At 53.9% G+C, this 27,536-nt stretch overlaps 1 protein-coding gene across 3 annotated transcripts in view; it reads left to right on the top strand.

Annotated features, from left to right (window-relative positions):
* The first annotated feature begins 227 nt into the window (after positions 1–227).
* The window catches only part of ACSL6 (acyl-CoA synthetase long chain family member 6), a 59,853-nt gene continuing 32,544 nt past the window's right edge, over positions 228–27,536 (top strand). For 2 of the 3 annotated variants that reach the window (XM_046665534.1, XM_046665535.1), the window contains exons 1-9: positions 9,861–9,972; positions 17,878–18,098; positions 19,833–19,947; positions 20,639–20,703; positions 20,972–21,073; positions 21,591–21,690; positions 22,251–22,429; positions 23,448–23,480; positions 24,879–24,930. In XM_046665534.1, coding sequence (XP_046521490.1) covers positions 9,900–9,972; positions 17,878–18,098; positions 19,833–19,947; positions 20,639–20,703; positions 20,972–21,073; positions 21,591–21,690; positions 22,251–22,429; positions 23,448–23,480; positions 24,879–24,930 — 940 coding nt within the window. In that variant the 5' untranslated portion in view covers positions 9,861–9,899. Of the gene's footprint in view, positions 396–9,860; positions 9,973–17,877; positions 18,099–19,832; positions 19,948–20,638; positions 20,704–20,971; positions 21,074–21,590; positions 21,691–22,250; positions 22,430–23,447; positions 23,481–24,878; positions 24,931–27,536 lie in introns of those variants that run through there. The other variant, XM_046665536.1, reaches the window with a different exon arrangement.

Raw genomic sequence — 27,536 nt, forward strand, 5'->3', positions numbered from 1 at the left:
CAGGGGTGGCGAGGGCTGCTGCGCGCTGCGGCCCGGCCCCTCCCCCTCCGGGGGCCTTCGCGGTTCCCACGCGACTGAGTGCGCCGGGCTCTCCAGGCCGGAGCGGGCTGCGGGCCGGCCGGGGGCTCCGGTGCAGAGCGCGCGCCGCGCCCTCCCCCTTCTGCCAAGACTCTGCAGCGGCGCGGGGAGGGGGGGGGCGCTGCGGAGCCGGGGGGCGGGGGCTAAAAATACCCGGCGGCAGCGGCGGCGGCGGCGGCATCGGCGGCAGCAGCGCGGCGACTGCTGGGGCTGCGGGGCTGCGGGCCGGGGAGGCTGTGCTGGGCCAGGCCGGGCCCCGCTGACCGACATGCTGACCTTCTTCCTCGTCTCCGGGGGCTCCCTGTGGCTGTTCGCGGGTAAGTCCCCGGCCTGTCCTTGTCCCTGACCCCTATCGCTGGCGCACTGTGGGGTCTCGGCCCTGCGTAGGGGTGAGCCCCCAGCCCTGGCTGCCCAGCTGTCCCTTCAAGGATCCCCCTGGCCTCCCAGGTCACCCCTCTCCCCCCAAATCCTGGCGGGCACCCGGCTGGGTTTGAGAAGCAACTGGATCTGCCGAAATAAGGGGCCTTGCTCTCTGAGACCCCACAACAACCTGTTCTCTGCGATCCCACAATCACCTCCCTCCAGTTCTCGCGCCCCTACCCCTTATGGCGAGGACCATCCACTGATCGGACTAGGCCCTGAGCCCATGGTCCCCCAAGGCCAAGTCCAGGGAGAGACCCAGTGCAGCCTTGTCCATCTCCAAGGTCCAGAGACCAAGGGTATTGACCGCTGAGGTCTCGCAGCAGGCCTACGGTGTAAATAGGACTGACCTGGGGCTTCCTGATCCTAGTCAGGGGGTCTCCTCAGGACCCCTCCTTGCCTAACCTGCAGCCAGAGAACAAGATTTCTGTAAAGAGGGGTTCACCTGGCTCCTCAGCTCTGCCCCGGGCTTGTGTCCACACCTTTGCCAGCCTCCTCCCTACCCCTCAGAGGAGTCAGCCCTCCCCCTGCATCCTCTCAGGTGGCTATCAGGACCCCTTCTGCATCCCTGCCAAGTCCTCTTCCCTCTCCCCACACGCACACCTGGGATCTCACCACAGGCCGGTTCATCCACCAGTTTTGCTTGCCTGCAGCAACCACTCCTCTCTGTGAGCCTTGGGTTCCTCCAGGGCATAATACCACTAAAGGGTCTCCTCCCGCTCCCGCTCCCGCTCCCACCCCCACCCCCACCCCCGTGTGCAGATTCAGCCTGATAATGTTTCCTTAAACTGGCTTTAAACCAGACTGAGCCCAGAGCAAATGCTGTATGAATGTCAATGTTTATCATTATTTCCCATTCAAACAGCAGCGTCAGAGGAGGTAATAAGGTTCTTTATGAGCCAAAGAAGGAGAGGAAGTCAACCCTTTTGAAATCCTTGTCTGAAAATTTGCATGTGTTATTTAATATTCACAGCAAATCCTAGGAGGGTCGTGGTGCTATCCCCTTTTTGCTGAGGTTCAGAGGTTAATTAACTTGCCCAAAGTCACAGGATAATATCTGGCAGACTGAGGTTCTGTCTGAGGTTTAACTGATCAATCATTGCTAAGTGCTTGGTGGTATTCGGCCTGAACCTGGAACCTTGGTGGGCCAGGTGATCACTGTTGTGTCCCTCCCCCGCCCCATTGCCCTGAGTCAGGCCACAGGGACACCTCCCCAGAGCCAGGGAGTGAGTGAGGCCTCTCTAATCCCCTCAGCTCTCTAAGCTCCTTCTGTCTGCTGGCATCCGAGGGCAGGCTGCGCAGGGCCACTCTGGGCCTGATGTGCCCATCCAGCAGGCAAGGTTGGGGCTAGAGCTGGGGTGAGGGGTAAGGGGCAGGAGTTATCAAAATCATGATGATGGTGATGATAATAACAGCCACCATCTGTTGCTGGGTAATGGCCTCAGAGCCTTTCCCAGTGCCAGGACCCTTTGCCCTACTCTTAGCCACCCAGCCATAGATCCAAGGGCAGCTCTCTGGAGCTGTGGTCTTCTGTGGCTGCAGGGAGGTGTCTAGGGGCTACAGGGCTACATATGGCAGGAGTCCTCAGCAAACTTTGAGAAAAATCCCCTCACAGTGCAGGGTCCTTGTCAGAAAGTGGGGTTTGGCAGGCACTGACTCAAACTGGCTTTCTGTTCTGCTTCATTGTGGAGCATTTCCCAAAGTGGTCAGGTGCCTCTGCAAATGGAGAAACTGCCTCCCTGAGGGCCTGTGCAGGGGTCTCAGAGAGGTCAAGCAGGTGCCTCTTGGTACAGGTAGCAGCTGCTTCCATAGAGGCCAAACTTCTCAATGCAAACTGGAAGTTCTTCAAAGTTGCCACACTTGGTGTAAGAGTGGCAGACTGAGGCAGGTGTGTGACACTTGTTGGATGGAACACCTCAGACGCATGTTGGGGCATTCCTAGATCACGTGTCCACCTTGCTTGGGACTTTACCTGGATCCTGGCCTTTCTCTGGGGCAGAGGGGATGCCTAGGCTAAGACAGGGAATGGATTCTGCCTTGTAGTCTCCAGAGTCCTGTGGTAGCTGCCAGATCCCTTTAGCTCAGCCAGAAAGAGGAGAGGACCTCTGAGACGATGTCACTCCTTGTAGAGTTATGTGCTTTTTGCCACCCAGTCTGGCCCCCTCAATGGGCCACAGGGAGAGAATGACATGAAGGGTAGGGAGGAGCCACCTGGAGGAGGAACTGACTATCTGGGGGGAGGCAGCAGTGTGCCCTGAGCCCTAGGAGAGCAAAGGCTGCATCTGTCCTCTTCCCCACTGGGCAGGCCAGCATTGATTCCTCGGCCAGCCGGGATCCCACCTGTGTATTGAGTAGTAAACAAGGAAACAAATAAAATAGACCCAGCATGAGTCAGATGCTGTGCCTGGCCTAGGAAAACATGGTCTCGGTGCCACGAGCACTCAGAGGACTGTGGGAGCAATGGATTGGCACTTCGCCTGCCTATATGGCACTATTGTGCAAAGTAGAAAGGGGCAGCCCTCTTAGTAGATGAATTTCTAAGGGGGCACCCCTTCCTCTAGGCTGATGCAGCCCCATGCCCTTGTACAGGGTCCAGTCTGCTCAACCCTGAACCTGACCACTGGTGACATCTTAATAGGCTTCTGCATCATACGGGGCATTTGTCAGAGGCAGGTCAAACTCCAGGTAGAGAAAGTCAGGTCAGCAAAAGTGTGCTGGAAGAACTGTGGTGAGGGGTGGGTCTTCGGGGTCTTGTGCCTGGGGAGCCTAGGTTGCGGGAGAGAGAGGGAGACTGAATAGGAGTGGATTCTGGTGGGAAGGGTTTTATTTAGGGGGCAAAGGAGCCCTCGATTTAGCTGCAGTGGCCAGGCTGAGCTGGGGGAGGACAGTGGAGGCTGGGAGAGCAGAGGGAGGCTGTTGTGATGTTATGGGTGAAAATAAATGTAGCCCAAGGATGGCTCAGTCAAGCCTGGGCTCCAGGAAGGGGAAAATAGGAGGCCCCAGCCATGACCCTGGGGGAATGGGGCCTGGCCCTGGTGGCAGAGATTGGTATGGCAGCCATCTGGCTGTAGGTGTCCAGGGCAGACACAGACTTGCACAGCCTGGCTCAGCTCAGCCCCATCAGATCCTTCCCCTACTCTGGGCTCTCATTAGGGGGAGAACTGGTGTGAGGTCTGGGGCCTTCTCAGGGGCCCTGACAGGCACTGGAGCTGCAGGCACAACAGCTTGGGGCATGTCTCAAAAAGAAAGCCTGGATTTGCACATGGTGCACCACCTTGTGTGAGAATTCTGACCTCCAGCTTTCTCACCCTCCCTGGCCTGTGGTAGAATACAGGGGTGCTCCTAGTGAGAGCACACCAACACCAGGGGGCGGCAGAACCCGGCCATTCTGCTCTCTCGCTGGCTTTCTGTCCCTCGTGATTATAAGGGCTCTTAGGTTGACCTTCAGAAGGCCAAATTTGGCTCAGTTACAGCCCCAGATGGGACCCAGGGCTGTCCTATACACACAGCAAGCAGGATGAGTGAGCACAAGGCTCTGGCTTGTTTGCAGAAAAGGCAAAAGTTACAGGCTTTTGTGTAACAGAAGCAACACTGTGTATCTAGCCAGTGCCTGGCACTTAGTAGGGACTCAGATATTTATTGAATGAAGTATTGTGGGGGGAGAGGAGGCATGTATTTATGGGGAGAAGTGTTATTGCAAACATGCTGACTTGTCTCCTGTTTCCCTGAGTACCTGTCATGTGTTGAACACCATGTTCTACAAGTCCCTAGGCTTCCCTTTCATCTTCCCCACAACACTGTGTTGCTCGTTTCCCCATGTCATCAACGAGGCACTGAGACACTGGGAGGCTCCATGAAGCGACTCCTAAGAGCTGTGAGCCAGCCCACTTGCTCAGACTTCCAGTCCAGGGAGGGACTACCAGGCACCGTCAGCTGGGGCCTGAGCCCTCCAGCAGGCTCGTCAGTGGGCATAGGCAAGGGAGCAGTTCCTGGACGGGAAAGGGTTTAAAGAGAGGACACATGTCTAGTGCCAAAAGCAGGAGCTGGCACACAGGAAAGGGCTCATTAAATGTTAGCTAAAGTTACAACAGCTTAAGTCAGGCCTTCCTTAAAGGAGGTGCAGGATCCTGACATGCAGAAAGGGAGTAGGGAAAGAAAAGGCAATCCAGGCAGAGGGACCTGTGTAAGGATAGCTTGGCAAAGGATTGAACGAGATCTAGGGACAAACCCTGCTGAGCTAGCGAGGTTGCCAGGGCTGGGCTCTGCAGGCCCTAGAATGCCAGGCCAGGTGGCATGGACTTTATTATGTGTGGTGGCTGCATTAAGAACTTATGGCCAGGGGCCAGCCCCATGGCCAGGTGGTTAAGTTTGCACATTCCACTGCGGCGGCCCAGGGTTTTGCCGGTTTGGATCCTGGGCGCGGAAATGGCACTGCTCATCAGGCCATGCTGAGGCAGCGTCCCAAGTGCCCCAACTACAAGGACGCACAACTAAAATATGCAACTATGTACGGGGGGGATTTGGGGAGAAAAAGCAGAAAGAAAAAAAAAAAAGGACTTATGGCCAAAACTAGGCATGTGGATGGCCAATGTAACACGATTCCTGCACTCCGTAAGCCACACACATCCCCTGGTGGCCCATGTTCCACTGAATGACAGTCTTTGGCCTCCTCTACTAGCCCTATGATTTCCTTGAGGGCAGGACAAGGGTTTCTCCTCTCTGTGCCCCCCACCCAGGGTCAGGCACATGGTGTGCATCAGTGTTCATTACATACATGAATGATATGAAGAATTCCCTGAGAATAATTTATTTTAATAATGATGTGTTTTATAAACTATTTTCTCTCCACAAGTCAATTAGCAAACTACAGACCTTGAGTGTGCTTCTACTAGGTGCCAGGCTCCCTGCCCAGCTGAGGATGATGCTAATATGGTAGAAGCAGCAGGGGAAAGCAGGTGTGAACTCCTTGTGAACAGGACCAGGTCAGACCTCACTGGGGAACCCTTAGTGCTGAGAATCTGGAACAGAAGGAAGTGCTCCAAAACTGTTTGCTGAATGAATGAATAAATGAATGACCAAACTCACAGCTGTGAGTGACTGGTTTTGTGGAAGATGTTCTTCTCTGAGGGCGAGATCCTGTTGTTTTATTAGAGCTCCAAGTTTCCAGTCTCCCAGTAGGCTGGAATCTCTGGCCAAGCAGAGCAGAGAGGAGGCCCCAGTCAAGGTCCTCTGCTCCCTGGATGTTCTGGTATGGTGGCCCCATTCTCTACCTTGGCGTAGCTAGAGTCCCCACTAACCACTCATTGGGCCCCAGGATTGGCTTGGGGAGGGGAGTGCTGTGGGTGAGACTCTACTTTGAGCCCTTAGTGTTGTCCTTCAGGATGCCCAGGGGTGATCCCTTATCATGGCTCAGCTGCTATAGGAGCTCATGGTGGGTGTGGTCATTCCCGAACTTAGTTCCTTTGTGTGGCTTGGGGTCTGTGACAGGCAGAAATGGAAAGATGGAAAGTGCGTTGGGACAAATTTTGAACCCTAAGCTGAGCTATCTATTCTGAGTCCCAACCTGTAATCTCGGAGCCTGAAGGATTTCAAATCCCAAGAAGTCCCACCTGTGCCTATTCACCTGCTCTTCCCAGAGACACCTTTCCTCTCCCAACAGCTGGTCTAGGCATTTGGCTGAGGAGTGTCTGGAGAGTAAGGGGTGGCTAGCTTCTGATTTGCCATCTCTCCATTCAGGCCTGCATTTTGAGACAGCTGTCTCCTGGGACTTTAGAGCAGGAAGCCAGGCCAGGATGGTGCCATGGAGGGAGCAATCAGCATCTCGGTTTTCAGACCCAGGGATAAGAAAATCTGGGTTGGCACTTCTTGGGGCCAGGAACAGACCTAGTGATTGATGGCTATTGGAGGAATGAGAGAGAGGACCAGCAGGCCCAGGTTGAATGGGAAGCAGGCCCAGGTTGAACAGAACCCACTAATCAGCACTGGGAACCCTGCCCCACTCTCAGCACACGGGATGCAGCCTGGCCCATCAGCGCAGGAGGTGCATCCCGAGGGACCGAGCAGAGCTCTGTCCTGCTACAAAGCTCTGTTTTCCCCTCTAGCATGGGGACTGTTGTTGGGGCTAAGAATCTCCAGTCAGGCTCCTCCTGACCACTAACCCCTACCCTAGCCTTGGCTATAGACCATTCTAGGCACTGACTGCAGACCCTGCCAAATAGGCATAAGGGCGACTGGGAGGAACAGTGAGATTGGACAGCAAGGCCACACAGCAAGGGCAGTCAGAGATGGGGAGGAAGGTAGTCAGAACTGGGATGGAGAGAGCAGCAAGATGGGATATGGGTCAGCAAATGAGATTTGACAGGGAGGGTGACCAGAGCCCAGATGGCAAGGTCCTAGAGGTCAATGAGGGGAAGGCAGTTATCAGCATGGAAAAGGTGGACTTAGCTGGGACCCATCCAGGTCTGCAGTGACCCCTTGACTTTGGAAAGGGCAGTGCTTATGGCCCCAAGAGCTGGGGCTGCATGAAGCTACCTAGACTCCAAGACTCTGCTTAGTGGCTGGAGAACTTCAGTGTTAATGGTGACAGTACCTTCCAGCAGATGGGTTGGACGTGGTTCTCTAGGGGACACTTCAACTCACCCATGCTCATCTCCCCACCTTGCCTGCAGCCTGCCTCGCCTCAAGCCTGAGGTGGTGGAGAGAAAGGGAAGATGGGCCTTCCCCTGGCTAGCAGGCTGGTGGGAGATTTGGGTACGTGTCCTTGATCTCCTTGCCAGAGGTGAGACATTAGGGCAGGCTGTGACCTGTGAAACCCCCTTTTCCATCTGGACTGTAGTGTCCTTTCTCCTCCTCCTCCTCTGCCTCCTGCTTCTCCTCCCCAGGGCAGCTCCTTGAACTCTCACAGAGGCATGCCTGGCCTCTTGGCTTCATGGGCATACTGTGCAGCCCCAGTGAATAGTAGGAAAACCTGAGGAGGGAGGCAGCAGTGGACTGCCATCCGAGATGGGCATTTTCTTTGGGCTGAGAGGCTGTCAAGGCCTGTTTCCCTTGGATTTTAGGAGATCAGCAGAGCATCCACCAACCCTCCTATTGGTTCATAATTATTTCCTAAGTGGTTTTGTCCTGGATTTCCTCTCAGGCTAAATGATCATATGTGTGTTTGAGGTCTTGCTCTGTCATTGTCTCCTGTGAATGGGAATCTGGGCAGCATCCATGCCCATAGGGGAAGATTTATGCTGTGGTTAATGGACAGCTCCTGGTGACCCTAAGGTGTCAGAAAAGCAGCGTATCTGGCCTCTGAGAGTCTGAACAAAATTGAAATGTGACTTTGTCGTGGTGCCTCTGTGAGGATGGAGTGCAAGCCCTGGAGGGTCCCAGAAGCTAGTGATTGCGCGCGCTGGTCTCTGGGTTCCTGCAAACGCTACCCGTAGATTGAGGGCACTGGGCAACAGCACTGTGTGAAGCAGGAGGAGGATACATGTGGCCTCCATTCTTAAATGTCTTCTCCATGCACTGCAAGGTCCGGTTTACCATCATGATTTTCTTCCCATTTCTTTCTCCATGTTTATCATCAACACCATGACAATACCAAAGTTCCCCCATACAGAAAACATTGCTACCTCAGACCCAGCCATTACTATTTTTGTAAAGGACAATACCAACAGAGCCTCAGGATGACCAGTCCCACTTCTGGGTCCCCCCACCTTGGCCTGACGCAGTGCCTTCCTCACTGGCCACAGAGGCCTCTGAGTCCCTTTGGAAAGATGATGACTTCAATGAGAATCCCCGTGGTGGGTGCTCTTAGTGGGTCAGCGTGAACAACGTCCAGCAGCCTTCCCAGGCCAGCCAGGGCCTCGCTTTGCTTTGGTCTGAAAGAGATTTTTGTTTTCCAGTGAGAACAGCCCCAGCCTGGCCCAGCGCCGGAGCCAGCAGCAGGAATACAAACCGTTTCATGTGATGGGGCCTGGAGTGGAGAGATACCAGCCTGCCAGCAGCAGGCCCTCCCCTGCCGCTCCTCGCTCCTCGGGAGGCAGTCATTTGCATATCCCCCATTCATCCTGGCCTTGAAAAGGAGGTCTGAGTTCTCAGTGCTCCCTGCCCAGCTGAGGGCTAGGCTGCTTGAGCCTGGCATTAACTCTGTGGACACCATGGGCTCTCACTGGTGGCCGCAGGGCAGTGAGAGGCAGCAGCTGCTGTGTGGCCCTGGCCTCCAGTGGGATGATTCACAAGGTGGCAGGGTCCTGTTGACAGGCACAGCCTTCTGCTGAACTGAGTGAAATTAGGATTTGTTTCTTCTTGTGGCTTTCAGAAGAGGAACTTTTTCAAAGTGTGGGGAAGCCAGAAAATTAAGCTGTTTATCAAATCTTCTGTAAAATTGACCTTTCACCAAAGGCAAAACTCTCTTTTCTGTTGATTGTCTATTCTGTGAAAAAACAATGACACTGGGAATGGTGAGAAAAGGGGCCATGTTGGCTCCTGGCTGCAGTATCAGCAGGGATTGAGGGGCACAGCTTGCCAGGGACACTTTGTGTCCTAAAATCCCAGGGCACTGTGTCAGATGAGTTGGTGGGCGCCATTAGCTTGTGGCTGTGACTTTGAAGGCATGAGGTGTATATATAGTACCAATCACAATCTTTGTCCTTCTGCAGCTAAATGCTCACCTTCCAGCCTTAGCTTCCTGCCCCAGTCCTCAGTGCAACCAGGCCCCTGCCTCCTTTCAAGAGCCTGACATCTTACAGGCTCTTCCTGTGACTTACAGACCCACTTCTGTCACTCTGTCCCCTCCTCAGAACACTCCTTCCCATCCTGCTCTGATCCTCTTCTTGCTCCCGGTTCCTGACTGAGGACGTGGCTCAGCTTCTGTCTTTTGTGCATTTCTCCCTAAGCAGAATGCCCCAGGTGCTCTTGAGTGAACAAGCGGGCCAGTGAATCCCTCCTTTGCTCCCCTCACCTCAATGACCCCAAGCATATCTTAACAAGACCCTCCCTACTGCAAGGAGCTTCCCCCTAGCTAGAGCAGGTCACATCCTGTCTTATTTGTACGTTAGCCACCTGCAGTTGAGCTCTGAGAATATGGCCCTGCCAGGAGCAGCCCACATCCCCTTTTCCCAGTATGTCCTCGGTTTGGGCCAGTGATGGAAATGGATCACTGCTCCTGAGCCAGGACACTGCAGTCCTAATGTGGACTGGCTGGGAGGGGAAAGGATCATGTTGCAGCTACGGGATTTGGCTTCCTTGACAGTGGGGCTTGGCCAGAGGGTGTCCCTCTGCTTGTGTGGTACTCTTGGCGCTTGCAGTATCCTTAGGGTTCCGCCCACTGTCCCCAGGCTTCGTGGGGAAGGAAGGACGATGAGGCTGAGGCTCATCCACACCGTCAGTCCTGGTCATCGTACCCTGTAAATATGTCCAAAGGGACTGCTGCCAGTTTTAGCGTCTCCTGCCCCTCTTTGAGAACTTCGTCAGGCCTGATTCACGGTAAGGACAATATTTATCTCAGAGCTTGTGAAAGACACTGTGTTTCAGTTAGCTCCTCTGTTCTCAAGGCTATTTGTATTTTCAAGTTCCTGAAAGTGTTATCTGAGCCTGGCTTCCCGGTGCTATCGTCAGGACTGTGGGCCCGTGTTCCCTCACTGGGCCTTAGGGTGAGTGAGATTCTTGAGAGGTGCTGGCGTGAGGACGGGGGGCAGAGGGCAGTGGAGGCTGCTTCCCACACTGAGGGAATTGCTAAAGACAGCCATGTTTCCAGTGAGTTCGGGCTAGTTGGGACAGGTGGCCCTGTGCAGTGGTCAGGCACCGCCAACCGTAATTGGGCCTTTCCACATTCAAGAGGCTTAAGTGAACCTTCAGAGCTATTATCGGGCTCCTTGGGGAGGCTCGGCAGGTGAGCCTTGTGTAAGTGTATAACCTAGCAACTCACATCACAGCCTGTCTCTCAGGGGGGATGTGCAGTGGGTCTCACCTGGTAATTCCTCAGTCAAGGAGGCCCTGGGACCCATCTCTGCCCCAATTGTCTATGGTTCTGTGCCTCTAATTAAAACCCAAGAGGAAGATGGAGAGAAAGCCCCTCTCTCACAGCAGAGACAAGCATGAATCCCTGTGTGGACGGGGTGGGTGCTGGGCCAAGTTTAGGTGGCTGTGTTTGTTTCTCTGCAGGTCAGGGTCACACAGGTGTGATGGCGAGATTTATGCTTTTCTTAGCCTAGCAACTGGGCCACACATGTCTTGGGGAAGAACTGCCGCGGGGGCTCCATGCCTCTGGCATGCTGTGTGGTTTTCCATCAATCAGGACCTTGGTTGTGGCCGCTGGATTTCCTGCCCCAGAAGCATTAAAGGAAGATTTTCTCTTGTTTGAAGACATCTCTGAAGATATCTAGGGGAAAGTAGGGCCTGCCAAGGAGGAAGAAGAAGGGGCTCTGTGGGCTGTAGGTGGGTCCTCAGATATTTCTGCATTTTAAAGCTTCCTCCAGGTGGATTAGGAGAGGCAGGGGCCTAGGGGCCCAAATAGGCTTGTGCCAAGTTCCAGGTGAGGGCTGCTGAGGCAGGAGACTCTCCCCATGCCCCTGCCACCAGGTGATGGGGTGAGAGGTAGAGGCCATATCAGCCCCAGGGAAGGTGTTTCAAGGCCTTGTGGGCTCTAGAGCTCCTCAAGAGGGAGCTCAGAGCACTGGGCTGTGGCCTGGGACAGTCTTGCTGCTAAGGAGGTCGGATGGGTTTGGATGGACAGTAGCCCCATCCTGGTAGACTCGGAAACCCCTTGTGGGGCCTGGGAGGTGGTGATCTGGGTCCTGTGGCCCGAACTTGCCTTTTACTCTCTAGCAGTGGCTACCATGTGCCTACTGTGTACCCAGCTGCATGCTGATCACAGAAGTAGGAGTGACAAAAGGCCATACCTGATCCCCTCCCCCACCCCTCACCTTGTGGACAGACTCTGCAGGAGTGAGGCCATGGGAGGCCCTGGGACCTCAGTGTCCCAGTCTGTCTGCCAGAGGTGCTGACGGGTTTCAGAGCTCAACTTTGATTCCAGCAGGCCAGGCTGTGGATTCTGGCTCCAGGTTGGCCATGCCCTGGCAAGCTAGGAAAATGTCACTCAGGGCAGGCATTAAGCAGCGGCTGGTGTGCTGCCCTGGAGTCTTGTAGACAAGATAAACCAGTATCTTCCACCTACTGACCCTGGTCTTGGTCCGGAGTGTCACCACTGCCCAGAGCACCTCTGAGCAGGTGTTTTATCTGGGACTGTGTCCAGTTTCCCTCCTCCTCCCAAGTAGACTGGTTGTAACTTTGGGAAGGGGGTGGGGCATGGAGGCGGAGTCTCCTGGGCACGAGTGCAGGCCTCCCTCAGCACCAGAGATCTGCCATCCCCACCACCCTCCCCACTTCCTACTACCCCCATCACTCACTCTGGCTGCAGGTCCCCAGCCCAAGGCTGAGGCTCTGGAAACCTGGCAGAGTGGGGGTTAAGGCTGCGTTGCTTGGCTCTGAGCTGATCTGAGCCAGCCCTGCACAGTGTGCAGTTGGAGGGGGGGCTAGTGGGGGCCTTGTGGGTCCAGCAGCTCCTCATAGAGCTGTTCTGCACCCAGGTCCCTGCCAGACCTGCTTCTACAGCCGCCAGGGAGCCTCTGCCACCACTGCTAACACCTCCGCCACCACCCACTTCTTAGAGCAGGCTGCCGTTGCCATCAGCTGTCCCCGGGAGGGTGGGTTTGGGGCGGGGCCTTTGCCACTTTTGTGCTTTGATCAAGATGTGGTAAGCTCTCTCCGTGAGCCCCACACACTCTTTATAAAGGGAGGCTGGTACTAGTGGAACCAGCTCAGCTGCCTTCCCAGTGCCAGAAGCCCGCTGGAAAGGTAGGGTGTGAATGCATGTACTTTTACAAGTTGTCTCTGAGCCCTTTGGTTGGCAGAGAGATGGAGCAACCACTTCAGCTAACTGCTGTCTGCTGAGTGTTTCCTTTACTATGTGCCTGGCACCGTACGCTCTGTCCACAAGCTTGTTTGATATGAAGCCCAGAGGGCTGAAGTGACTTGTCCAAGGTCATACAGCTATCAAGAGTCTGAGTCACGATTTGGACCCAGCTCAGTCTAGCACCAGAACTCCCCTCTGGGCCTTTTCCAGAGTTTGTTTGCTGGCGACCTTGGGCCCTGGGAGAGGTTGTGATTTTCTTTTTGGAGCCCTTCACTGAAAGTTGAGGAGGTTTTTAATGATCTGTTGGCTTGCTTCTGCTTCCCCACCATTTCTGAAAGCCTCAGAGGTTTACAGAGACCCAGAGCTCCATCACAAGAACCCCACCCCACTCTAGGCTGATTCTGAGGGGAGGGAAGAATCTGAGGATCATGGAGGGCCTCAGTGCCACCAGAATGACTTTGGACTTTCATCCTAAGCTAGTATAGAGCCAGATAAAGTTTTTGAGCAGTGGCATAATACAGTCACATCTGTACATTAGGAAAATAACTTGGTTATCAGTATAAGCATGGGTTAGAGCAAGGAGACCTGTAAGGAGGCTGGCATGGGAGTCTGGACTACACTTGCTGGTGGCTGGACCAGGCCAGAGGCTGTGTGGAGGGAGAGGAATGGTCATGTTTGAGGGATGTTTAGGAGGTAGTCCTGACAGAGCCATCTAGCTAGATTGTGAGGGTCTAGAGTGTGGAGTTAGGGGGCTAGACCAGCAAAGTGTTCTTGGAGTTGAGCAGTGGGCCCCAAGGCCATCTCCACAGGGACTGTGGCCTGGGCTCTGCCTCTGCCACCCTGCCACCTTAGAGCCAATCTGCTTCCTACCAGGGCTCCCTTCCTCCCATTCTCCCCCTTCCTGGATTTTGAGAGCTATGCCTCTCACCACCCGCCTTCCACGTGCCCTGAATCAGCAGAGGACATGGTGAGGTGGGGGACAAGTTCCTTCAGCCTGTGCCGCCACTTGGTATTCTGAAATGGTCTGTGCTGGAGGAGAAGAAGGCATAGGATATGCCAGAGGAGAGGAGGTTAGTTCATGCTGAGGGCTGGGTCCTCCTGCCTGGTGAATATTTACAAACACTCACAGCTGCTCACTTGGCAACACTAGCACCACTGATTCCCTTGGGTGCTGCGCCCCCCACCCCCCGTGCCCCAAGCTGCTGCAACCAAGAGAGTCTCCTGGGGCATGGAAGGCGGCAGCCATGGCTGGGGCCCCAGGGACTACTGAGTCCCACTGTAGGTTGACAGAGAGGGAGTGGAGGTCAGAGGAGGCCAAGGCCCTGTGAAATAAGGAGATGAGACCAGACTCCAAGGCCTAGGCTCTGCCCTGCTCCATGCCAAGGGTTTGATGGTGCAGGCTGGCTCTGAGGCCTGTGTCTTCAGAGAATCTGAATTTGCAGCTCTGCCCTGCAATGGCTTCCAGGTCTGAAGGGAATCTCAGGGTAAATGCAAGAAGCCCTGCCTCTGTCTGAGAAGGTCCTTGAGCCTGGAAGAATGACACCCTCTGGCCATTGCCCAACCAGGGAGGGATGAGTCTCAGTCTCAAGGCCAGAGGAGCTGCAGTCACTTCAGATGCCTCCTTAGGGGTGGGCACCTGAGGAGAAGTGGGAAGGCAAGCCCTTTTCCCACCACCCTCCATTGTCCCAGGTGAGTGGGCTTCCTGGAGGAGAAGGACCCAGCCAGGAGAAGATGGCAAGTTCTGGGTGTGAGGCCAGGAGGGAGCCCACCCGTAGTGTGTGCATGATGAAGGGCAAGTGACTGGCCTGCCTGACTGATCCCCACTTACAGGCCCTGGTGGCCTGTGCTGCCCTCCACACTTTGGAACCTGGGCCTGGGCTCTTCTGAGCAAGTCTGGAGCTGCTTTTCTGTGGGTTCAGCACCATAGCAAAGGAGAACATGGATTGTAGCTATGGATGGTCCAGTGTTGGCAAGGGGTGTGGTGGTGATACAACACAAGGAATGGTTTGGGAGGCTATCATCTGGTGCTTGAGTCCTGGCTCCCCGACTAGCTCACTGTGTACCTATAAATGACAGATAATTTCGTTAGTGGAGTCTCTGTGTTCCCACCTTATAATGAGTACATAGAGCTGTTGGAGGATCAAGCAGTGCAGTCTGTAGGCAAGGGCTTCCCAGGCACCAGGAATTCAGGAAATTTAGACAAGTTCTGTCCTTCCCTCTCCCGGGGCCTGTGATATTTTGGTGACTACCGAAAGCTTGGTACATCTGGGAGGCCAGCCTCGCAAACTGGTGGTGCTGACCCTTGCACAAGATTTCATGGACTCAGGACTTTATTTCCTGAGTAGAATAGTCAGTCCACTAAGTGCTCCATGGTCTCTCAACTCCAGCCTTTGTGTGCTTGCTTCCTTCTGTTTGGGCACTCTTTCTTCTTTATCTCAGCATCAATGCCACTTCCTGCCAGGAGCCTGCCCTGACTCTTGCTACCTGAGTCGGGCATCTCCTCTGGCTCCGCATACCTGATCATAGCCCAAACCACGCTGCACAGCACTGCCCATTCCCTCATGTGTCTCCCTCATGTGTTTCCCCCATGGAACTGAGGATAGGCCCACATCTGGCTTGTGCCAGTGCCCAACACTGAGCTAGATGAGAGCAGAGTGTGAGGGTCTGCTAGGTGAATGGGTGAGTAGATGAGTGAGTGGACGGGTGGGTGGATGCACAAGTGGATGGGTGAGTAAATGTGTGGGTGAATGGATGGCTTGGCTTTTCTAGGCTGTGCTGTATTAAAACCTCAGCATTGCAGCAAATGCCCACTTTCTGCTGCAGCTTAGGGCCGGTGAGCAACTGCCAAGGACCAGTGACTGGTGGTAATGAGGTATCCTTCCAGGATTCTTTCTAAAACTTTTGGGACTATATAACTGAGCCCTTAGGGACTGGGCAGGAGCTTCTTAGCCCTTGGCTTCTCAGCCCATTGAGTCAGTTCAACCCATTAGAGGAAACATCAGTCAGCTCAGAGCCTACCCCAAGAGCGGGTGGGCATATCGGGATTTTCCACTATGTAGTCAGTCATATATTTGATGGGGCTGTCTGTGACTTGGTCTCTCCATCTGCACCTTAGGGAAGTAAATGTCCCAAGGAAGCAGCCAACTGGCTGCCTGTCCAGGGTGCTCCTTAGATTGGTTTCCCTTGGTGAGTTCACTGGGGTCCATAGCTGGGGCTCTGCTTTGCTGATTCAGACCTTCATTTGATCAATATGCCCAGAGTAGTTTGTTCCTGTGGGATGGCCTCAAACTGATTGAGCTCAAGGCGGTTACCAGCAAAACTGGGTTTCCAGCTTAGGAACTCAGTTAGAATGATCTGGCTGGCCCCAGGGAGCACCCACACCCTGGGTGGTTAATGAGTGTTCCCAGGACTCAGACAGCCTGTCAAGCCATCTGTAAAGCATAAACTCCTGTGGGGCCACAATGACTGGGCCCAGCCACCTCTGCCCAGTGTTTGGACCTGCCTGGGCTGAGCAGTCTCCTTGATCTGAGAAGCAGACCCTTTAGCCATCTCTTTAGTCCTGGCATGCCTCTAACTATGCTAGACACAGTAGAAGTACATACCTGAGAGACACTGTCCCCATTTTAAAGATGGGAAAGCAGAAGTCCAAAGGGGTAGGTTATACTCAACCTTGCATAGCTTATAAGTGAAGAAGAAGGGATTTGAATCAAGGAGCTTTACTTGCTTTTTCTGTAATGACTTTGCACATCACTGACCTCATCTCCAGTGTGATGATGTTATAATTTAGCACCAACACCATTTAGTGGGATTTCAGCAGATCTCTCCTCTCTCAGGGGTCAAGCAATTGCTATTTGGCTTATATCCCATGGTTGCAGAGTGGCTGCTGTTGGATTTCTCGTTGTTTCCCAAGAAGGGAATCCATAGCCGTGCTTCCAAAGGTTGAGGGCTGGTGAGGAGTGTGCCTGTGAGTGGCACATGGCAACCTGGAGCCTACCCAGTCCTTATTAGGCTGGCAGACCAGTAGGTGTCATGCAGTGCTTCTAGCCTCAGGTCCTACTGGGCAGTGACACCAAGAAGGCCCCAATGCGGATAAAAGCATCCAATGCTTGGCCTGCCCTTGCAGCCTTCCTCAGTCCTGGGCAAAGTGCAGACCCCTGAGCCCAGCTGGCTGTATGTCTGCCTTACCAACACCGCTTCACTTAATGGCTAATGGAGCACGTGGTAGCCCCTGGGCCCTGCTCTCTCTTTGAACCAAGTCAGTTACAGTGCTTCTTACAGAAATGCTCCCACTGCCCACCCCAGGACATCCTCCATGTTCCCCTGATAGGCCCACTGTGTCCACTTGGGCTGCAGTGGGCAAACATGGCACTCTGACCACCATTTGTGTTATCACAGGAGACGCTAATTACCCCTGGAAGTACATACAACACTTTCTGAGCCCCTTCTTTCTGAGTCTTGGTTCCTTTCCCTTCCCACCAATTTAATACCTGCTCCCCTCTGCCACCTCCCTTTTCCTCTGGACATTAGCTGATGGGATCCCAGGGAGCACAGCACAGGACTCAGTTAGTGGTGGGGCTGGCTGTGCCTTTTGCTGCTTGGTCTGTCGTGGTGCAGAGCCACACTGCACAGTGATCACCAGTCTGGGTCCAGGGGAGCAGTGCCTGGACCCCACCTCAGCTACTCTTGGGAACTCTGCTATTCCTCAGAAAGTTGGCCCCAGCATCACCTCTGGCCCTGGCAGGACTTTGGCTCCAACTTTTCTTCAAGGAGAGCCCATGGTGGCCAGGATGTGGGCCTGGAAGGACCCCACTGGGCACTTGTCAGATAGGTCATTGCCCTCACATCGTGAGGGCTGGAGGTGTCTATCAGGGCTGGTCTGTGGGCTCTGCCCCCTTGCCCCTTTCCCTTCTCTGTCTGCTAGGGCTGAGAGCTTTGAGGTGGTGTGGGAGGAGTCTGTGTCCCTTCACCCTCACTAATTTTGGGCACTGTGCAAGGCATCCTGCTGCTCCTCTGTCCTCTCCACACCCCAAGAGCAAAGATAGGAAAATGCTATGACCACACAGGAGAGGCAGAACACCTAGTCCCTAGGGCTCAGGAGGCATTAACTCCAGAGCTGTCAGAGCATGCCCTTGCCCCTGGAAGATATGGAAGCAGCTGTCAACCATGGCCCAGGGCCTGAGCATATGTGACTCAGGAAAACTGGGTTGGATATCTCTCTGCCAGGTGTGACTGCTAAGAGTTCTAGCCTGTCACCAGGAAAGGTGCTTCCAGGTAGCCAGCTTCTAGGATACACTGTGTTGCACCAGAAGACTATATGCCCCAACTAGCCCAGGGCCTGCCCTACAGTGTTTTTGGCCAGGGCTTGGCCAAGGTCAGTGTGTCACTCGTGATCCAATACAAGTGTGGGAGGACAGACCCAGGACTCCTCCTTAGCCTACTTCAGGTCTCCTTCCTCACGCTCCTCTTGTTTCCTGCAGAGTTCATCCTCTCACTTCTTGAGAAGATGCAGACACAGGAGATCCTGAGGATACTGAGGCTGCCCGAGCTGAGTGACTTGGGCCAGTTTTTCCGCAGCCTCTCGGCCACCACCCTCGTGAGTATGGGTGCGCTGGCCGCTATCCTCGCCTACTGGTTCACTCACCGGCCAAAGGCCTTGCAACCACCATGCAACCTCCTGATGCAGTCAGAGGAAGTGAAGGTGAGCAGGGTGGAAGCAGCTGGGCTGTGGAAAGTAGTGGGCAGAGGACAGGTATCTTGAAGGCAGAAGCCAAACTTGTGACTTATTTGACTTCACATGGCCCAGAGAATCTCACTTTCCCTGGTAGCCAGCCAATAAGCCCTACAGTGGCCTTGGGCATGATCTCCTACCAGATACTCCTTCTGCCTCTCACAGGAACTGAACACTGGGCAGAGCCTGACCTTGGCCTTGCACTGGGCCTCTAGTTTGCTTGCTTCTTGGGTGGGAGGGCTTGGCTCATTGGTGCCTCAGTAGGAGGCCTAAGTAGGTTCTCAAGGGGCTGCCAGGTAAATTCCCTCCCAAACCCTTCCTGTGCACAGCCCTGGTCTGGAGCTGGGACTCAGAACTGAGCCCACCCCAGGGCCCTGCCCTCCCAGAGCACACAGACTCACGGGTAGAGCCGCCAAGGGGGAGAAGGTACAGTGGCCCAACCTGGACAGAGGGGTTCCAGGCTAAGTCTAGAAGCACCAGTGAGATTTATTTCTTTATTAAGCTTATGGAATTTATTTTGCCTTTTATAAAATTATCTTTTTTCTAAACTTTAATCTATTCATTTTGAATAGATAATATATTCACACAGTTCAAAAGGAACAAAAGGACGTATACTGAAAAGCTTCCGCCTTCCTCCCCTTGCCTTCCAGTCCTTCCCAGAGAACTGTGGTAACGGTTGTCCATGAGCAAATGTGCAGATATCCGCCCCCCTTTTTAAATGATACCATGCTGCAGACACGGCTCAGCGTCTTGCCTGTTGCTCTTGATGGTACATGTTGGTGACTGTAAGCACGGGAGAGTGTTGCCTGGTAGGAGAGGGTGCAGGTTGAGGGAGAGCCGGGATCTTCAGGGTACTTTTCCAGCAGAAGGAATGATGTGTGCAAAAGTGCACGTATGTGATAATGCACCTGGTGGCTTTAGGAAGTGGTGGTTTATCTGGGGTGGCTGGGTGGTGGAAAGGGGCTGCAGACAGGCTAGCAGAGTGGTGACCAGAATGACCATTGGTGACCGGCAGCCCTGGGTTTGAAGGCTGGCTGTGCTTTTACTAGCCGTATGGTCCTTGTCAGTTTTTTAACTCTCTGAGCCTCGATTTCCTCAACTGCCAAGTGGGTAATAGAAAGAGTACCTGCTTCCTAGGATTGTGGTAAGGATTTGGTGAGCCAGTCTTCAAACTAATTCACACTGTTATGTGAATGATGGCTGGCACCCAAATGATTCTTAACTAGTGGCATAGCAGCAGCAGATGATGACATGGGAGACACTTTGGCAGGTTGATCCTGATGCCAGGGGGTAGCCTAACTCTAGCCAACACTTCCCACTCTGTTGTATGAGTGAGCTGTAGGTGTGTATGAATAGTAAGTCAAGTTCTGGACATTTTGTATATGCCGACCTGGTGTGAGGGTGCTGTGTACATGTATAGGAGACCAGTATACTGGGCCTGTGTGCGTGAGCCAACTAGGTTTGAGTGTGGATACATGCAGGTCGAGTATGTACAAGCCACAGGCATGTGAACATGTGTAGAGGTTGTGTGTGTACACTCCAGTAGTGTGTATAGACCATGTATGTGGGTACACACAGAGCATGTTCCAGCCCACCTGTGTGGCCTGGGTGTACATCCAGTCTGTGTACAGCCTGGCGCATGCTGGTGCCCTCTCTTGACACCCCTGCCTCAGCCAGCTTCTCTGGCCTGTGCTTGGCTCATAGGACAGTGGTGGGGCCCGGCGATCCGTGATTGGGGATGGGCCTCAGCTGCTCACCCACTACTACGACGATGCCAGGACCATGTACGAAGTGTTCCGCCGTGGGCTTAGCATCTCAGGTTAGAGGGGAGCTGTGGGGGTGGGGAGGGACTGTGGCAGGGGTTGAGCAGGTGCAGGGGTGGAGGTGGGCCTGCATGGTACCAGGGGCTTGGCAGGTGAGTGGTGTCAGGTTCAGAGGAGAGAAGCCACTCTTGGCCCTTCTACCCAATCAGAGAAGTAGCTGCGTTATGTGGCCAAAGGGCTGGCCTCAGCTCTGTTCCAGCCCTTAGGACTTCCTGACCTGAAGCCGTCCCTTAGCGCATACTCTATAGCTCTCCTTGGCAACCCCTGGTGAGCCTCCAGCTGCCAGGCCGCTGGCTGGCATGGTTTGGAACCTGAGCCTCTGAGACGTCTAGGTGACCTAGGATATGGGACAAAGGGAGGTGGTCACGGGGAGACAACCTGCCACCTGTGCCCAGTAGCTGCCAGGTCTCTGTGTCCTCTTGGGGCTAATCACATAAGTCATGGTGGGAACTGGCACTGTGTCGGTCTCCATTCCCTGGCCCCCTTGATCCCTGGTGAGATGCCATGCTTGTGTACTTTAGGCCTTCTTGGGCTTCCGAAGTTTAGATAGGCAGCTGGGAAGACAGTTCACTTGGCCCATGGACCACCCCACAGTATAGAATGTCCATCCAGGTGGCTGATAGGCAGGTGCAGGTGGCACCCCTACCCTGCCCTCCTCCCTGGCACAAGGCCTGCTTCTCTCTGCAGGGAATGGACCCTGTCTTGGCTTCAGGAAGCCCAACCAGCCTTATCAGTGGCTGTCCTACCAGGAGGTGAGTAGTAGAGGACAGGCCCCACCCTGTCTGCCCACACAGACATGGCACTTTTGGGGCTTGTGGGCATCCTTCTGGGTCTCAGAGGGTCATTTTCTCCCTGCCTGGCCTGTCTGCCAAACTCCAGGCAGCAACCTTGCAGGGCTTCCGGCATACCTGGGTAGGGAGTTGGGGAGGTCTCTCAGACCTGTAGGAATCACACTTGGGGGTCTCCTGCTCCTGCTGAAGAGTCCTTGCTTTCCCATCACTTCCCCATGTCTGTGTGCAGGTGGCCGACAGGGCTGAATTTCTAGGGTCCGGACTTCTCCAGCACAATTGTAAAGCATGTACAGATCAGTTTATCGGCGTTTTTGCACAAAATCGACCAGAGGTGAGCATCTGCCTTGACTGGTTTTGGAGGTATGAGTGGAGTGGGGGATTGCGTACCATAGAAAGCTCTGCTCCCACTGTTTGTAAGGTCTTAAACAAGAGGAAAAATGGAGATCCTTGGTCCATGCCACCTCCCCAAGTCCCTTGGCTTTGCCCTTAATCAGGAGTGGATATCCCAGCCAAGCTCCATCCACACCCCACCTCACCCCACAAACAGCTGCTCCCTGAGCCATGGGAGAGGAAAGATCTGAGAAAGAAACCTATGCAAGCCCTGGAAGTGGACTTGGGGCTGTTTAGGGTCCCAGAATTGCCAGGGACAAGCATGGTCTAGAAGGCTGTGGTGGAACAGGCTCAACTGGTTATTAGCCTGATGAATTCCTTGCCACATACAGAGGGCCAGAACAAAGCCCTCTCGGCACAAGACCCAGAGCAAGGACCCTGGTTGCCTGGGCCTATGGGCAGTACAGCCTCCTATCTATTCTGTGCCTCCCCCACCGCCGACCCATGTGTCTCCACAGTGGATCATCGCAGAGCTTGCCTGCTACACGTATTCTATGGTGGTGGTCCCGCTGTATGACACCCTGGGCCCTGGGGCTATCCGGTACATCATCAACACAGGTGAGCCCACTGCTGCCATCCCCTACCACTGGCAGCCAGCCTCCGGACCCCAGCCTCTCAGATTATGCTGATTGACACTAATAAGCACTTTGCTTCCACTCTCAGAGAACACTAGGGGCTTCCACTTTGGCCTTGAGTTGGCTTCCTGAGTCCAGCTGTCCCCAGTTGGACCTGATGGCTCCTACCAGAGGGCCTGGCTGCCAAGAAGGAGCCTCTGCACCAGCCCCCACACAGGCTGCCAACTCACTGCAGCTTGGGGTGGATGCCCAGGGGAGGGCTGGTAAATATCTCAAGCAGACCTGGGATTATGGAAGCTGAGCCTGGAACAAAGGAGTGCTTAGAATCCACTCCAGGAGACTCCCTGGCCTTCTGCCCTTGGTTCTGCCAAGGCTCCATGTACTTTCCTCTGCACATGACACATAGCCCACATGGCCTGTCTTATGTATTTATTTGCACGCAAACTTTGGCACACATAGCTCATGGTTCTGCTGCCCAGCACGTGCTGCCCACAGTCACAGCCTGTGCCTGTACAGCCTGACTCTCCTTGATGGTCCCTGCAGCTGACATCAGCACCGTGATCGTGGATAAACCTCAGAAGGCTGTGCTTCTGCTAGAGCACGTGGAGAGAAAGGAGACTCCAGGGCTCAAGCTGATCATCCTCATGGAACCGTTCGAGGAAGCTCTGAAAGACAGAGGGCAGGAGTGTGGGGTGGTCATTAAGTCCATGCAGACTATAGAGGTGAGGGTCTGCTTCTGGGATGTTTGCTGAGCCACTGCTGGTTGGCCACTGAGCCAGAGCTGCTGGTTATCTGCCCTTTTCATGCCCTAGGATGAAAAGGTGGATGTCAGGGTTGAGACAGGGCAGCTTCACAAGGGCTGGTGGTGGGTGGTAGGTTTGGTGCCCATAGGCATCCTCTAGGCGACAGGCTCAGTTGGCTGGCAGAGTTAATGACAAAGGCACCAAGAGGTAGACGGGATGCCAATCTGCCCCAGAGCTACTCACATAGCCTCTGGAGCCTCCTCATTTCCAGCTAGCTGTCAGCCTGTCTGAGCCTGAAGACTGTAGACGTGAGTGCCAGGAGTCTTGGAGAGGTTCGTACAAATGTGTCCCAGACCCCCAGCAGCCAGCAGAACCAGTTTTTCTGTGTGTGGTCTCCTCAAAGACATCAGGTTGGTGGCAGCCTGTGCCCTGCTGGATTAAGACAGGACAGTGTGGTCTCCAGGGCCTTAGGCCCTGGTCAGTAGCAGCTGAGCCCCACTATGCCCTACTGGATCTAGGTCCCTGGGGCGTCCAGTTCTCCTCCTGCTTTCCTGTCTGCTCCTAACTGTACCCATAATGCCTGTGCACTTGCACTCCACCATGGCTTTAGGGTCACACCTACACTAGCAACTTCTGTTGCCCCTCCAGCCCTGACCATTTATCTGGAAGCACAGACCACTCAGTCACTCTGTCCTGAGTATTTGTTCAGATGTACCATGGTCATCTCAAGCCATCTCCCCCGTTGTGCATGTGCACAGTGCCTAGCCTCTCTGTGGGCCTCAGGCCCCCGTCTGCAATGTGTATGGTGGCCTAGGCCTGGATGTGTATCTGAGGAGAGGCCACTGAGACAGTGTCTCCACATGAGCCATGTCTGGGCAGGGAATCCTGAATTCTGGGCTTGGCACAGGGGCAAAGTATACTGTGCTGAGTTTTTTGGTTTTGTTTTTTGATTGATGAGAACTTTTGAATATTTGAAAACAGTATTTTCCTCTTCCAGGACTGCGGCCAACGGAATCATCGTGTCCCTGTGGTAAGCTCGTCTGCCAGCGGGTCTTTATTGAGCAAGGTAGTGTGCAAGGCCCGTCCTCACAGACCCCCTCACTGTGTGCAGGGGCTCAGTAGAGAGGCCAGAGCAGCACCCCATGTTAATGAACAAGTCAAGAAGTGTCCACTTGGGGTAGCCAGGATTTCTGTGGCACCTGGACCTGGAGAGGACCTGGAACAGGAATCAGATGTTTGGGAGGGAGGAAAAGGGGCAGCCTATCCTGGCTACCCTTGGTTATCCAGTAACTTTTTCTTTGGGAAATTTTATTTTCTCCCTTTGAATGTAGTGAAGTCTCCAGAGGATGAGATGGACAGAACCAGAAGTGGACTCCAGGGCCAAGTGGGCTTGTGGCATCTGCTATCTTTGTTCGTCTTTGCTTTGTGAACCTGTCTGTGTGTCATCCCCAAGTGATACTGCCTGGGGTCAAGTTATCAGTGAGGGTCACTACCCCCTGAGGGGGACATGTGGGGATTTTCAGCTTCCTAACAAGGCCTCTGACCTCCAGCCCTCCCTCCAGCTCCACCCTTCCCACTCCCCTCACCACCCCCATGGCTTTCTCATACACGGGCCTGAGCAATCTCATCCCTGATTCCCAGGGCCCTTCATGGGTAACCCCTTGTGTGTGCCCACTTCCCACACATTGTGCCCCAGCCTTAGAGAACTGCTGTTTGATCCCTCAGCACACCCTTCTCTCTTGTGCCTCTGCCTGTTCCTGGGCTAATTCCTCTCCTAGAATACCCACCCTCACTTCATCTGGAGATCTTGCTTGTCCTTCAATCTCAACTCGTGTCACTTCCCCTGGGAAGCCATCTTTTACATGCAAGTGGACATGGTGCATTCCTCCCAGTGACTTGAAGACTATGTGCTCAGTGCCAGGACAAGGGCCTGATGCACAACAGAACAATCTTGGTGACACAGTTAGGCAGCTCATTTTCTGGGCTATGTGTTCTGTTCCCAAGCCTAGCCCCAGACATTTGAAAGAAAGTGGGAAAGAAGGAGAGAACTAGGTCACATCTACTAGAAAGGTGAGGTCTTTGCTAGAGGCCTAGATGTGGCCACTGCAGCACAATCCTGTCTAGAATTTAACTCACCCTCCAGTGGGGGAGGCAGCAGGACCAAGTGTGAGGTTGGTGGGACAGATTGATGTCCCTGCCCCCGTTAGATTTCCTCAGCTTCTTTTCCCCTTTCCTGGGGACTTGCCTGCCCACCTTGCTGACTGCAGCAAGGGCATACACAAATGCTGACACATACTCACACCCACATACAGCACACACACACAGTGGGAGTGCACAGAGGGGCTGGCTGGTGGAGGGGTCCAGGGATCTTGGGGCCTGGCTGGCCACACTGGGTCTCTTTAACACACGCCTCTTCTCACCTCTGCAGCCCCCAAAGCCCAGTGACCTCTCCATTGTGTGTTTCACAAGCGGTACGACAGGTAAGCAGAGGCACCCCACTCACCAGCCAGGGCCACCTGCACTGGTCACTGGCAACCTTGGCGAGGTGACTGCAGAGGTCTCTAGTGCCCTCTGTGGGATGGGCTGAGCCTTGTCCTGTGCTTGGCTCCAGATGTTGGGTCCCTCCTGCTGTTCCCAGTGCCTAGAATGAGGCAGCATGGGGTGGCTGGATGCAGATGGACAGTGTGGACTGGGAGGTCCAGAGTCAGGGTTTGACACTTCCTGGAGCTGGGGCCAGAGGTGGGCTGGGCAGCTGGGTCCTGTTGTTCCTTTATGAAAAGTTACTCTCACCCCTCTGCTTTCTGCCCCTGCCTGGCCTTTGGGCACTGGAGGCACTTTGGGCCTTTGGGCCTCAGGGACTGGAGAAGGAGTGTGGGGTTTGGTGGCTGAGAGCCTGGATTTGAATCCCACCTCTACCACTTGCTGTGAGGCTACAAGCCAGTCACCTAACCTTCTACCGCCACTGTCCCAGATTTCTCACCTGTGGCGAGGGTGGTTAAAGATGCCAAGTAGGAGAAGGGGTGGAGTGTGAAAGAGCAGCACAGATGCTCTGCTGGCTGGGGCTGGTATGTCATGGGCAAGGCTGTCAGGAAGAGAATAAGCAGAAATGATGCACCCCGTGCCTGGTACTGACAGAGGTGCACATGCATCAGCATCAGTGTGAGCAGCCAAGGAAGCCTTCCTGGGGGAGGCAGAATACACATGAGGACCATAGCCACGGGCACAGGACTTCAGTCTGCAGTGCCTTGTTCACCCTGTCACTGCTCTGCAGTGGCCTCAGCACAGCTGGTAAGGCAAGCAGGCGTGGGAACTGTCCAAGGGGATACCACCAGCAAGTGGAGGCAGAGGACTTTGCCCTGCTCTCCCAATTCCCAGCCCAGTGCTCTTCTCATTGCTGCTCTCCATCTCATCTGATGACTTGAGACGTCACTTGCCTTTGCCCTGAATGGGCAAGAACTTTCTAGCCTCCTTTTTCTAGACCAAGGACTGGCCCACCTTAATGATAGCTCTTGATGGGCTGTGAACTTGGGCTCCCCACGCCTTCCACAGATGCAGCCTCTAAGGCATTTGGCAGATGCTTGACCAGCCCCACAGGAAGGACTATTCATGTGGGTGGATCATGATAAACATGGCTTTATTGAATTGAGATGGATTTTTGCCGTTAACTCAAGTGGGTTTGAGGATTTCCACCACATTCTGCTAAACCCTGTCAGAAAAGAAATAACACAGCCCTCGCTCTCCAGGAGCTGCCATCCAGAGCCAACCTAGAATTCAAAAATGCCCTTCAAGTTGATGTTAGTTTTTGTCATGAGTTTCACAACGTGAAATTTTGGTGACATGTCCCTCCACACTGGGTTGGGGAGCAGGTCACTGCTGTGGCCTTTAGCTTTGGACCCTTGCCATCCAAGAGTGCCTTCAAGCTTTTAACGGGTCACTTGGTCACAGATGCTGACCCTATATCTGGAAAAGAATTTCACAATGCAGAAATGTACTGTTGCCCAGCTGGAGAGGGCAGGCCTCATATCCAATGCTTTTCCAGACCATGTAATCACAGTCGAAAGCTGAGCCATCCTGCCGAAGCTCTGTGTGGTGGAAGCGGGATGAATGGAGCCTGGGAAACAGGTTGTGATTTAGTGTCCAAGCCTCCCACCCCAAAAGTGTGGCCGGTGCCAGAGCAGAGCTGGGGGAGTGAGTAGGCCTCTTGCTGAATGCTTGGGTTTTCCTGGTGTTAGCCTGGGTGTGTGCTGTGCCCCTGATAGTCAGCCTCTTGTCAAGCCTATCAGCCATGTATGTCCTCACCATCAGCCCCAGATACAGCTTCCCTTCTGCACTGCCTGTCCTGGCTCCCAGCTTCATCAAGAGCCATGTTGTTCTTTCAGGGAGGAAAGACGGAAAATATGATCTGAACCTGACATTTGGCTTATGATTCTGGCAGAATCATTCTGGGAAGATTTTCTTTTTGGCATGTGATGGGAACATATGTGGAGATTCCCAGAATAAGCCAGTGCTTCAGAGCCCCTGGTCAAGCCAAGAAGGCCCAGGAGTAGGTGAAAACTTGGAGTTTAGCTGTACTCAGGGATGGCTAATGGGCAGGTGTATGATTGGCTATTCATTTCACAATAACTATTAGCTAAACTGGAAACTGAACCTCACCCAAAAAAAGATAATTTAGGGGTGTAACATAGTCCAATTTGGGAAATTTGGCCCCATGAATGACAGTTAAGATGTTCCCTATGAGTTCATGTACCTTATCTTCCCAGAGGAGAAAATACAGTGGTTTTTTAAAACATATCCTGTTCAGTCTATGTGTTTTTAGTATTCTTTTTCTAATTTATGTAGATTCATTCATTTAGCTCATTTATTGAGCATCCACTATGCATCAGACCTAGTGTTGGGGGCTGAGGACACAGGGATGGACGAGACACAGCCCTACCCTTGTGAGCTCACAGCTCATGTCATCAGGCATTTCAATACAATGCAGTCACTGCCTCGAGGGTCTGCATCCCAGGATGCATGCAGTACTTGGCCACCTAGAGGTCAGAACAGCAGGGAAGAAAGGGTTCCCAGAGGAAGTCGATCGAAGCAG

This window comes from Equus quagga, chromosome 7, assembly GCF_021613505.1.
Source record: "Equus quagga isolate Etosha38 chromosome 7, UCLA_HA_Equagga_1.0, whole genome shotgun sequence".
NCBI classification, from domain to species: Eukaryota; Metazoa; Chordata; class Mammalia; order Perissodactyla; family Equidae; genus Equus; species Equus quagga.